Genomic DNA, 12,724 nt, shown 5'->3' with positions numbered 1-12,724 from the left:
ATTTTAGCCGTTCTTTATTTTTCTCTTATCTCAACTTTTATTAATAAACGACAATCGTTCTTATTCCGAAATTTCTTATTTCCTGCTATGCGAAGAAAAATACATATTCGATGCGATTCGTCATCCAGTTTTAAAAGCATATCGGCCAAAAACATTATCCCTATATTAAACGATAGCGGATGTGAGTGGTATCATACACTCAAAAAATAAATATTTTATGTTTTGAGAAGTGTCGGATTTCTTCTTTTTCTTAGAAAAGTTTAATTTCAATAACGGATGGCATTTTTTTTTAGGAAAAAATAGAATGGTGATTGCATAAAAGATTTAAGTTTTCATTTTCATTCCTTCATGCGATTTGGATTTATTTGGAATTTGGATCACATTCCCTAAATTGTAATTACAAAAAACCTGTAAAGGTCCGTTATTCATTGGTAAAACGATTCTTTTCTCTCCATGCCTATAGAACTTCGTTTTTAACTGTAAGATAGTCTGGTCTTTCATTTACCAAAAATATATTTATAAAAATAATGGTTAGTACCCAAAAATTCGAAAACGTTTTTTTTTGTTTCCTTTGTAAATTAATTTTTTTAACAGTGTAAAAACAAATTTTTTTAACCGTAAGTGGCTTGTGATTTTCGAGATTATGTTTCCTGAAACTACAATAGCTGTTGGGCATTGAAATTTGTACTCTAAAAGTCAGTGCAGATGTAGTATCCACTGGACCGGTTCATAGTTCCGAAATGAAGATCGAACTCTTCTGTACATTTTTTGTTATTTTAAGTTTGTCAAAATCCAGTGCAGTTATTCCAGATTGCGATTTCTTTGACACTGTCGACCTATCTCACATGGAAAGGCAGAATGGTTCCTACCAGTACAAAGAAATCGTTATCCCTGATAACCTTATAGGGGAATATGACTTTAAGATGGTGCCTTTTGGGCAAACACTAACAGTTACTTCACACTTGAGGGGATGTGTCTGCAAGCTGAGGACTTGCATCCGGATTTGCTGTTTTCGCACGGATATGTTGCCCAATGGCGGATGTAGCGATGGTTTCAATGATCAGCTTCTCCAGGTAAACCCCCATCTGTATGTGAACAACGAGGACAATAGGATAGATGTCCTATACTTGAACAACCAAACCCTGTTGAGGACACAGCTCTGGGGAGACGATAGGATGGTCTACCTGTTGGGAGATCAGTACACGTTGTACGAGGTGTGTTTTTTGATTTGCCATTTGCATTCCTGTCTAACTCGGTTTTTTCAGAACGGAACCTTAATTCTCAACTCCCAAAGTATTACCTTGGAGAAAGAGGAGTACTGCCTTCATCCCAATCAGTTTAAATCACGCTATTCAGCAGGCTTATGGGTTGTGTTACACGAGAAAACCGCGATACCGTTACAAGGAGTCCTTGGGAGTAAGGCCATGCCTATAAACTAACATCTTGGATTACCCTTTATTACCTGATTCTATTAATTTAGTCATTGGGATTTCTATGATGTGCTATATCCTAACTATCGCAGTTTATATTTCTGTGAAGAAGCTACGGAATGTCCTCGGAAAGTGCCTTATCTGTAGCATGTTTAGCTTATTCATGATGGAATTGTCATTTTTAATAGATGAATTTAGATTTATGAACAACGTTTGTCTTCTGGCAGGTTAGTGGTTGGATCTGCTTATAGATTCGAGTAACAGTTTTACTGAAGATGGTCATTAAAAGTAAAGAAATATTAATATTTATCTCGTTTTTCTACAGGTTACTGCTCATACTTCTTTGACTTCGCCTTTATTCTCTGGAACTCTGTAATCAGCTATCATTTATGGAAAACCTTAACGTCGGTCAACCGCGATGAGTCTCGTCAGCTGTTCCTGGTTTTCAGTGCTTTTGTGTGGGGCACAGCTGCTATCCCTACTGGAGCCATCATTATGATCAACCAAATTTGGGAAAACGATCTGAATAACTGGAGCTGGATGCCCTTAGTTGGGTTTAGTAGATGCGCGGTGGATAGTAAGTTTAGATTAGGGTTTTTAATCCAGTATTTATTTAACTACATCGTTTCATTTTCAGTTTTCAAAGGGTCTGCCTGGATCTATTACCACGGGCCCTTATTAATCTTAAATATTTTCATATTTATCATGTTTATCCTAACGGCCAGAAACATTCTGAAAGTGAAGAGAAAACTCAAGAAGATTACTCAGCGGCGGGATGGGACCACAATCTGCTTTAATTTCAATAGCGAAAAGTAAGCCGTTTTACTTTTGAGTTGGGTAACCAAAAATTATTATTACACATTTCAACTCAGTTACCTACTGTTTCTGCGGCTCTTTACCATGATGGGTGTACATTGGATACTGTATTTATTATATTTATTGGATTTCCATGACGATTTATGGCACTCGATTGTTACAGCAATGAAATATTTCCAATGTGCTTTTGGTATATTCGTTTTTGTGCTGCTAATTCTTAAACGCAGCACCATTCAACTGCTCAAGGATAGGTAAGACTGATGTGACTGAGCCAGATCTTTTAGTAACCATTACCTTTTTCAAGCAGAATCCGGGGAAACAGTAGTTCCAGTACCCCGAAGGTCAAGGAACCAAAGGGAACCGGCCTTCTATTGAACGTCGTAAAAAAGTTCAAAGTCTTATATTTCAGCAAAAAAAAGTAGGAATTTTGACCACCATTGCGCGAAATAATATTAGAATAAGGAATGCCATACGCCGTTAAACTCGTTATTAAATTCCCTATCGATTTAAATTGAAAACAGCAAGCTTTTATTTTTGACCATTTTGTGGAAAAACATCTAGACGCTTTAGGAATTTAAAATGGATGAATTTTCTTGACGAAATTGATCTGCGCTTTCGGGTTTAACGGCTAACTTCTTGCCCTTTGACACCAGGGCAACATAATCCGTAGCAGGTGGCTGCTGGGCGCTAACATTTTCTTACTGGAAGACAACCGTTAGTACAGTATAAGCAGGTTAGAGATGGGGAATCTCTTGGTCGGCAACAAAGGCCCTACATATTTTGGAGCAGCACACCTCTAGTTAAGCCTTAAAAACTAATCGTTGGCCACCTACGAATTTTCCTGTTCACCTGGTGTTTGAAATTGAAAAATCGCTAATTTACTTTAATAAATTAAAAGGATTCGTAACATATTTTCTGTCAAAATGCTGGATTTATGACTCTCAGACACCAGGCGAACAGAAAACTTAGCAAGTGACAGCTGGTAGCTAAGGATGAACTTAAATAACTGTTAATATTTCAAAATGGCGGCCCTTTCCAAATTTCCCCTCCCACACTGACCAATAAGAATCTATCAACATGGGAAACAACCGTTAGTTGAGAACAAAGCGCAGACTAGAGATGAGCAACTATGGCCGTGTCACGAGTTTGTCACGATATGCACGAAATAAAAGTTAAATCCCATGCATTTTCATAAGCCGTGCCAAAAGTAAGCAGTCACGAGGGCATCTCTAAGTGAGCTCTGATTAAACTGATCAGCTGATCGTTTCTCCACCTGCTAAACGTTTATGTTCGCCTGGTGTCTAAATTTAAGAAGTCTAGCAGCTTGAAAATTTTCTCGATGAGCAAAAATGGAATTTTGGATTTTTGATTTCTAAAGAGACAAAATAAATAATTTTTTTGATTGAACAGCAAACTGTATTGTAAGTTTGATAAACCACTAAGTTGACTTTGGATAAACAGGCGGTTATTTGATTATTTTTGCTGGGTCAAAGGTCATTTCTAACGTACGATATAGCATTTATTTCATTAAAATATATTAAGTAGATTACAAAAAAACTGAATGGATTCGTATAGGACACATTTGTTCAACAAAAGTAAGCGTTCTGTGCTCTGGTTGTGCGACCATCAGAAGTCTTCATCCTCCGAAGTCTAGGTGCCGGCAGCCACGCCCGTCGTGGCTGTGTAGTAGAGTCCCTGGAGCGCCTCCTGGAGCGCCCGTTCGCAGGCCAGCGTCGATGTGAATCCGCCGGCGTTTTCCTGCGGGGTTTCCGCGCGTATGTGGGCAATATAGCCTCTGGCCACAATCTCGCTGGTGGGCGGCATGACGGGACCCTCGCTCAGAGCAACCAGTGGCTCGTAGACGAACAGCGGACCCTCCTCCGACTTGGGGACGGGCAGCAGGGTGGAATCCGCGGTCTGGCCGAACTTAATGCCCGTGGAGAACTCGTTGGCGGGCTTTGGCGGAGGCAGTTGCTTCTCCTCCTCGCGCTGCTTCTCTGCCTTCTCTGCAAACTCGGTGACAATCTGGGCGGCATCCTTGCCGCTGTACATCAGTTCCTCGATCAGCGCCTGCTTGTCGCGAGCCTTCTTCTTCTTGTGCTCCGTCTCCAGCTCGTCAAGCTCCTTCCTGCGTGCCTCCTCTTGCACTTTCTCCAGCTCCAGCATCTCTTCAAGGGCGTATTCATCTCGCCCCACGCGGGTCTTGTTACGCTGGATGACCTCTCGATTGTCCCGCTTGTACGCCTCGATCCGCTTGTTCGTTTCGATGATCTCGATGTTGTTGCACAGGTTGTACACAATGTCCTCGATCTCCTCCAGATAGTCATTGTACTCGGCCAGCGAGCCGAAGTCCTCCTCGCGTTTGTTGTAGTCGCGCAGAATTCGCCGTCGAATGTCCACCTCCTTCTCCACCATGGGATCCTCGAAGAGTTGGACACGAAAGTTGTTGCGGCGCAGGGGCACCATGCACTCGGGACAGGCGCCAGATCCTTTGAGGAACAGCAGGTCCACGCAGGATTCGCACAAAGTGTGGCCGCAAACGTTGACCATCAGCTTGAGCGACGGATTCCGGTATTTGGTGGTCTTGCACCGCGGGCACGCCTGGTCGTCCATGGCGATGGCGGTCTTTCTATCCTATTTCTATCAAATCCACCAACAATAAATTAAAATTCCCAAATAACATTAATTTGCCGGCTGTTGTTTCCGATAAATCGATAAGTGCCTCTTAATGTGACCATAAGCAACGGTTATCGTTTATCGGTTCAGAGCTTTAATGCAGCTCTAGCCAAGACTAGAACCAGCAATTATAGCGTTGCCAGACGTTGGGAAAAAACGTTAACATTTTAAACTTAATTTATATAGACTGCGGTTTAATAAAAAATACCTTTTTTTAGCAGTTCTAGATATGAATTTTAGGCTCCACTTTAATAATATAGATTTAAATCCTTTACTTTAAGCAACAAATAAAATAACCCAAGACATCTCATTTCTTTTAACATTTTTATTTCAAACAGCATACGCGGTAGTTGTTCACATTAAGAGTAGAGTTTAAATATGTTTTCTTTAAATATACACGCACTTTTATGTCATACGTATTTTGATATATGTGTTCTGAGTGTATATGCATTAAATAATTCAATAATTTACATTAACCAAATCCCGCCCAGCTGGGCGGCGATCTGTTTTACATTTGTTTTAGCTGCGTATTAACATTTACATTTAAATACATTCAATAAACAGTAGTAGTGACATCATATACACCTCCTAAATATATGCAGTTTATATGCGTATGCGAAGATAAAAGCATTGCCAAGCAGTTGATCAAAGTGGCCCAAAGGATCTTGGGCATGTTAGTTGCATGCGTAATACTTGAGAGAAGGATTGAGTGGGTGAGTGGGGTGTTTCGTTTTTGTTTTTGTTTGGGTGGGTGCGATATAAAAGCACTGTTGAAATACGAGGCGTACTCCTAATATATTTAGACTAACTTATGAGCTAAGAAGAGGACCTACTCGATTTATACAGATTGATTTAGTCGAATATAGTATATATTCTGAAGTGTAGTTAGGGGGAGGAAAGAATATATGTATGTAGAGACAGAACCTAAAAAAGAATCGAAGGCGTCTTGTCTTTGTATAGGTTCTCAACAAATTTGTCGATTCAATTAGAAATCGAATCACTGTAAATATCACAATTTAGTTAACACATATACAAATTTAATTGTAATAACTAAAATAAATGTACGTAAGCTTGTCGTCGTCATTAACAATAGAATCTATCAGAAATCTAACAGCAGCTGCATTTACAGGCTGCAGCCTAATGTCGCATACGGGGGTTTTGGGATGGGATGGGTGGTGATGAGAGGAGAGGAGATCCTAGCCACCTAGCCCTGCAAGGCGGTGACCTCCTCCTCCAGCTCGGCCTCCACCTCGTCGATTTTGGAACCGCTGCACCCACGGCACTTGCAGCAGATGATGCAGGGCGCGGCCAGGAGCAGCAGCGGCGAGGCCACCAGCAGCAGGATCCCGAAGCCGGCGAAGATACCGATCACCTGGGCACGATGCCAGACCACGGAGGCCCTGGAGTGACCCAGCTTGTTCTTGCACGGTCCCTTGTCGTAGTGGCGCAGCAGGAAGTCGTCCTGGGATACAAACAAATCAAAATTAGTAAGAATCAGTTTGAAGACTTGAAGTACTCACATCCAAACTGGCCAGGCAGTACCAGCAGAAGACGTGCTTGCAGCGCTTGCACATCATCTGGGCGCAGCCCTCGTCCTTCTCGATGGGCACCGCGCACATGGGGCAGCACTTGATCAGCTCGTTGTCGAAGGGTATGCCAATGTCGTCCTGGCCATCGGCAATCAGGCGGCGACCAAACTCCTCGCAGCTTATGTTCGGATGGTACTGCAAAGGGACAATGGAAAATCATGTAAATAATAAGTCTATTGTATTGAAAATAATATTTACTTTGTGTTTTTGTTGCCGAAATTATTCATACTTATGTTTATAATAAAAATTTGTTATATTTGAAAATATAGAGGGATGCAACACAAATCACTAGGGCTATAAAATAGTATTTAAAATTAATTATAGGTGTCTAAATGTATGTAGTGAATAAAGGATAGTCGTAATTCTGAATAAGATTACAAAATTGTGTTGCATACTTTTAGACACCTAATATTAAATTTAAGTGATTTTAATTTGAATACAAGTCAGGTAGAATTCAAATGAATGAAAATTGATAGAATATTATTCCTATTTAAAGGCATAATATTGTTTTAGGACTGGTAGTCATAGTTTGTTAAATGGTCAACCTAATATATTTCCGGACCTTTATTAATAATGTTTGAGATACCCACACATAAATAAAAAAAGTGTTATATATTCAAAGTTTATGACAAAACCAACGGAAAGGCAAAACAAAGCCACCCACTTACCGCTTTTTTGCAGAGGCCGCAGAATTCGTCCTTGCAGGAGGGACAATGCACGGACACCGAGAGCACGGCTGCCCCGTTTCCGGTCGCGCCACCTGTGCTTCCGTTTCCGGCTGCCTCCTGCTGCGGACTGTAGCTCTGTGACGTCGACGGCGACTCGTCCATTTGGCAAATGGCGCTGGACTGGCCAGGCTGCGCCGATCCGCCCACCGTGCAGATGGTCTCGCAGCCAGCTCGTGGACACCAGGTGCGCGTCTTGTCCAATTCGATTTCTTAAATATGAGAAAAGGTATACAATTAATAAAAAGTAATTAAATTTTCTTATGAAAATTCCTTGAAAAACCGACCTCGATTCAGGCGATAGCGATGGTGCTTCTTCAGCAGATTCGTTGTGGTTAGGCTCGCAATCTCGGGCAGGGAAATGGCGCCCTGGGCCGGACACTTGGCGTCCGGACAGGAGATCTCGTAGGCGCCCTCGGAGATCTCAAACTCCACGTAGGCTCGCATGCACTGCAAGTAAATAGAATAAGGCGCTGAATTAGCTAAACAATTTGCACTTCTTACGCTTAAGCCAACTTAAGCTGGGAACACATATCTTCATATATAGCTGCCACCCACTTTTGCGGCAAAGCAAAAGTTTGTCAGGGCATTTAGCAAGTTTGGCTGGCATAGTTTTGGGCAGGAAAACCGCATGGGCCACCGCAAAACTGCGGCTGTCGGAATTATTTCATTTTCCCTCACACACAAAAGTTGCCGCCTGTGCGGAAGCTTTTATAAATAAAGATTTAAAAGTTTTCCCTTTCCTTCCTGCCACATTGAAGTAATGGAATTGCAAACGGAACCGAAGGAAACTCTCAAATGCTTCGACACCAACCATATTTTCCCTTCGCCCTCTTTTCCCTCCGCTGGCAAATGAAAAGTTTCTGTGTCCGCAGCATGGTAAAAAAAAAAAGTGTCTCCTGCGGCCATCTCTCCTCCTTTTGGCCAACTTTCTGTTTAGCCGTAAATAATTAAAAGTGAATTTTTCCTTTCTCTCGACGGCTTTTGCACGAATTTGGGCTAGTGGCAACTTTCTGTTTGCTAACTGCAATAATGCAACTAGATATCTCGCTCAAATGAAAGTTTTCATTAAAGCAACTACATAGGGCACTGGGAAATTTGTGTGCATAGTGGGGATTCGAAAATAATTACATTCCATAGCTTGTAAGTGCATAAAATATATAATATACCATATTTGTTATATAAAAAATATAATACCTATATATAATATAATATATACCTACCACTACCAAACTAAAATTCTGTATATATATTTTTTTATTTTAGTTTTTGGATATGATTATTTATTTTAAAAACTTTTTACTTTTATACCCTTTCTACTAATTTCCTAAATTATCGATAAATTTCCTTTCAATTGCAACACTTTGAGGCACGGTCGAAAATAAAGGTGATTTTAAATTTGTTCAATATTATTAAAAGCTTTCTGTAATAAACAAAACCTTTTTTTTGTGATATTGATATTGAGCTAGAAATATCCGTAATCTATTATTCTAACTCCTTTTAAGATCTCCTTGAAAAATAATAAAATTTAAAATTGGTTTTATTATTTTAAAATTAGCATATGACCACTAAAAATGTGCCTACCTCTGGTGGGACTAGAAATGCATAAGAAATATATTATAAAATTGGTTTTGTTACTTTAAAATTAGCATATGACCTTTAATAATGTCTCTACCTCTTCTGGGATTATAAATGCGTAACAACAATGTCTAAAATATATATATTCATTTTTTTCAGTGAGCACACATACCCCGCCCTGCTCCGCCTAATCCCTGCGTTGAAGGCTTCACCTGGCCATTCGTCAGTCAGGCCACAGCAGCCACAGCCTCCGGATTTGCGATGCGCGGCAAAGGCTTTATAGCCGGGGCTCTGGAAATGCAGCCAGCCGGAGGTCATGGCTGGGGGAACTGGTAGTTGGAAGCTGGAAAGTGGGAAACTGGGATACTGGGAGCGCAATGATATCCCCTGGCCAGATGGCCCTCTGCCAGCTGGTGCCACAATTTAGTGGCCTGCAGCCTGGATTGTGGTGCAGGTGAATGCCACTGGCACTTCCTTCCTTTGTGGATCCCCATACTATATACTTTTCGATTTATCGGGGCTAAAATACGGGCGGGGATTATGGTTTTGGCACACAAATTTATTGATAATACATCGGAGCGGCGGCGGCGGTGGCGGTATTGAAAGGGTTTAATTAAATTCTCGAAAATCAATACCAGAAGAATTTCCTCTCAAATGGCTTTACACAGGCCCTGAGTGACAGATGGGGAAAATGTTGTCGAGCGAATAAATGTCGGCTATAACCACATAAAACATTTATGAGGCCGGCAGCACATGTACATACAATTGAAAAGACAAATTTTCCACATTGGCAGAGGAGACCCAGAGACCCATGGCAACCTTTGTGGGGCCCCAACAATTCTGCAGGCCATTTAAAAAGCCAACTGCCGCAACAAGATTACAAACACACACCGAGATTCTCAGGCTTGTGTATAAATTAGTATTAATAATGTCAGTTGGCGAATGTTCAGGGACATAAAATATATATACGTGTGGCAGGCAGGGAGGCAGAAAGTTTACATTTAATATGCGAATTTATTTTATTTTATCAGCTGCACAACTCGGAAAAAAGACAGATGACTCGGTCGCCATAAACATTTCCATAGTTATTGCTGAATAATTCTGATATACATTTTTCTTGAACTGCTCTTTCGCCTTGCCCTTTGGCGTTCTTAACAAAATGAAACGTCTGATTTTTGTTTATTTTTGTCCAAGGATTTTCTCTTTTGAATGCAAGTTTTGCCAATTTAAATTATTTACGCTAGGAAGCAACTCAATCAAAGGAAAGAAAACAAGACAGAAAAATAAAACATTTCTTTGCAAAGCAATGTTCATTAGTTCATAGTCATGAAAGAAACATTTTTTACACAATTTTACAATTTTTCATTGATTTTGTAGTGCATCCAAAGTGCAAATCAAATTATCATGGAAACATTTGTAAAGATGTTTGTGTATTATTCTTGAGCAGGGTTTTTTTAAATGCACTTCTTAAATGATTTCTTGCCTTAATGGCTATTTGGAAAACCTAAAGAAATCGTGGGCTTGATTTTGATGAAAGAAAGTAAATATTTTAATTATGTACACTAATAAAAAGAACGAAAGCTATACATTTTAAATTAAATTTAAATATTTTAATGCGTTGTTTTTTATCTATTGCGGCTTGGAAATATTGAATTTAACACCTATATTTAATTTTAAGATCTTAAATTTTGTTTTCAACATAAATTTTATGATGTAAAATGCTTTAATTAAATATGACTAATATCGAATCGAATATTTGCTTACTATGATTATAATTTTGTCAACAATCCGAAATATTATTTTTAAAATGTAGATATTTATTTTAAATATTTCATTTTTTTTAACAGTGGATATGGATTTTATTTGGTCTAGAAAAGGCATATCCTTTGCAATCAATTTTATTGTAGCATACTTTTCCGCGCCTATCCTGGTAATTGCAAGAAATTGGGATCATTGGGCGACATCGTGCATAAAAAGCCTAATGAATGAGCCAGACCCAAAAGCCACATCCTTAAGCGCACACACACACACATTTCCCGGTGTAATCCTGGCCAGAAGATATTGCCAATTACACGCACGCCCGCCCGGAATGAAAGCGAGCAACTGAAGCCGGGAAACACGCGCATCTGCCCGCTTTAATCTAACTCATTAGCGGCGACACTTTAATTAATATGCCAGCTCGTCCTTGTCAGAGTCCCGTGTCCTGCGTCCCGTGTCCTAGGATGTCCTGAGATGACAGGATCGCTGACCGGCAAATGAATTGCCACGACAACGTGCGCAAGACGCGTCATAAATGCAAATTTATGGCAAATGATTACATTAATGTTCTGCCGTCCTGGGCCACAGCCACCATAAACTTTTAATGCCGCATTCTGATTTAATTAGCCTGATTTACACGGCCACTAGGAGCGGCGGCAGGGGAATACGTGTTGAATGCCAATTGGTAATTGATGCACGGAGAATAAGTATCTTACGAATTAGTCATCTAACAAGGTCTAAAAAATAATTTATGACCATATGACACTGGATTTTATTATGATTAATGGTTGGGTATATTATTTTAGTAAGCCAGGGCAAGGTAGAGAAAGACAAAATGGGAATTTATATAATTATTTAAAAAATATACAGATATTCTATAGATCGCCACGGTTTTTTAAAGAAATCCAGTCGATTAGTTGAAGTTTAGGCAAGTGTCGTAATGCCATATAGAAAGTTCCATTTGTAACACGATAATTTGTATATTTCATGGTGATATTAGATATTTTTAATCCATTTTAAATTATAAACAGTCTATTTATCTTCAGAGACTTTTTAGATTACATTTTAAGCCTTATGCTATTATTTTTACCAGTGTAACGTGACCTGGAGCGCCTTGAATCAACGGCAGATGTGTGGCCTCATCTATTTATAGTTGCCAGCCAAGTCGCCAAGTTCGCATTAAGTCAATCCCATCACAAAGGAGCAGGACAACATTGTCAGTGTCCAGGATATTAGACGCGGGCAGAAACCCAATCCGCTTAGCAGTATACCACAGTTGATGTTGTGACTTGTTTGCGACATAATATTGCGACAGGAAAAGCGTAGGAAGCGAAAGGATACCTATATATACGGTACGTTTTTAGAATTCAGCACGCGGCGGTGGGGATAAACATTGGAAATTTAATGATGGTGCCGTCAATTGAAATGCAAGCGCAACAAGCGACACAGGCAGCAAAAGATATAAAAATAGAAGTAGAGGTAGAAATGGGACACCTGTGCCAGGTCACCAAGCGAAGAGATAATAATGAATTTTAGATGTTCTATAAGAGAGTTCTAAGATATAATAGCTTTTGTAAGAAAAATTCGATATATAAGAAAGGTGTTTAGCCAAGATACTTGGCACATCCTATAGATACTTTTCCTATTTCTAAAACCTTAATACATCATTGTATAACGAAATAGCTTCCATTACCAGGGATTCCTTCTACTTAGTCACCCTAATCCCTGAACTGGAAAATCCGATTTTTATACCCTATAAGCCAGCGGATCGCAGAGAATAACAGCCATTGTTAAACCTCCCCACCGATACCCATAAATAATGCTAGACTTCGACGACCCTGAACTGTCCCCTTTTACTGAAACACGTCCTGACCAAATCGAATGAAACCCATTTGTGTTTGGGAATCGTCATAAAAGCCGGCAGCTCAGAACTGAGATCCACCATATATCCCACCTGCTCCTCCTTCTTTTTGGCACCCTCACTTGGCTGTTTGTGTGTAAAATTGAATTTAAATTGCATGTCCAGAGTTCCACTTCCGTTTCCGCTCCCCTCCGCCCAGCTGGAGCATTGAATTTCAATTGATTGGAAATGCTCGGTCCATGACAGAGAGAACTCGGCTCTAATGCCAGTCCCTGATAGTGCCAGCAAGTA

General features: G+C 40.1%; 2 protein-coding genes and 1 non-coding gene across 4 annotated transcripts in view; 1 reads left to right on the top strand and 2 right to left on the bottom strand.

Moving 5' to 3' along the window:
* The first annotated feature begins 1,277 nt into the window (after positions 1–1,277).
* On the top strand, positions 1,278–2,522 carry LOC108008199 (uncharacterized). Its single transcript, XR_011603811.1, has 4 exons — positions 1,278–1,416; positions 1,481–1,657; positions 1,756–2,242; positions 2,303–2,522. It is a non-coding gene; the product is annotated as an uncharacterized protein (transcript).
* A 1,221-nt stretch (positions 2,523–3,743) lies between these two features.
* On the bottom strand, positions 3,744–4,916 carry Mat1 (CDK-activating kinase assembly factor). Its single transcript, XM_017072413.4, has one exon. It carries the CDS (start codon positions 4,857–4,859, stop codon positions 3,897–3,899), a length of 963 nt encoding a protein of 320 aa, XP_016927902.1. The 5' UTR covers positions 4,860–4,916; the 3' UTR covers positions 3,744–3,896.
* A 316-nt stretch (positions 4,917–5,232) lies between these two features.
* LOC108009651 (uncharacterized) overlaps positions 5,233–12,724 on the bottom strand; it is a 72,689-nt gene continuing 65,197 nt past the window's right edge. For both annotated transcript variants that reach the window (XM_017074165.4, XM_017074167.4), the window contains 4 exons: positions 7,524–7,686; positions 7,180–7,448; positions 6,443–6,646; positions 5,233–6,384 (listed from right to left, as the gene is read on the bottom strand). In XM_017074165.4, coding sequence (XP_016929654.3) covers positions 6,127–6,384; positions 6,443–6,646; positions 7,180–7,448; positions 7,524–7,686 — 894 coding nt within the window. In that variant the 3' untranslated portion in view covers positions 5,233–6,126. The remainder of the gene's footprint in view (positions 6,385–6,442; positions 6,647–7,179; positions 7,449–7,523; positions 7,687–12,724) is intronic.

This window comes from Drosophila suzukii, chromosome 2R (assembly GCF_043229965.1).
Source record: "Drosophila suzukii chromosome 2R, CBGP_Dsuzu_IsoJpt1.0, whole genome shotgun sequence".
NCBI lineage: Eukaryota > Metazoa > Arthropoda > Insecta > Diptera > Drosophilidae > Drosophila > Drosophila suzukii.
Note: the sequence above shows the minus strand (reverse complement) of the source record. Positions and strands in the feature narration are given on the sequence as shown.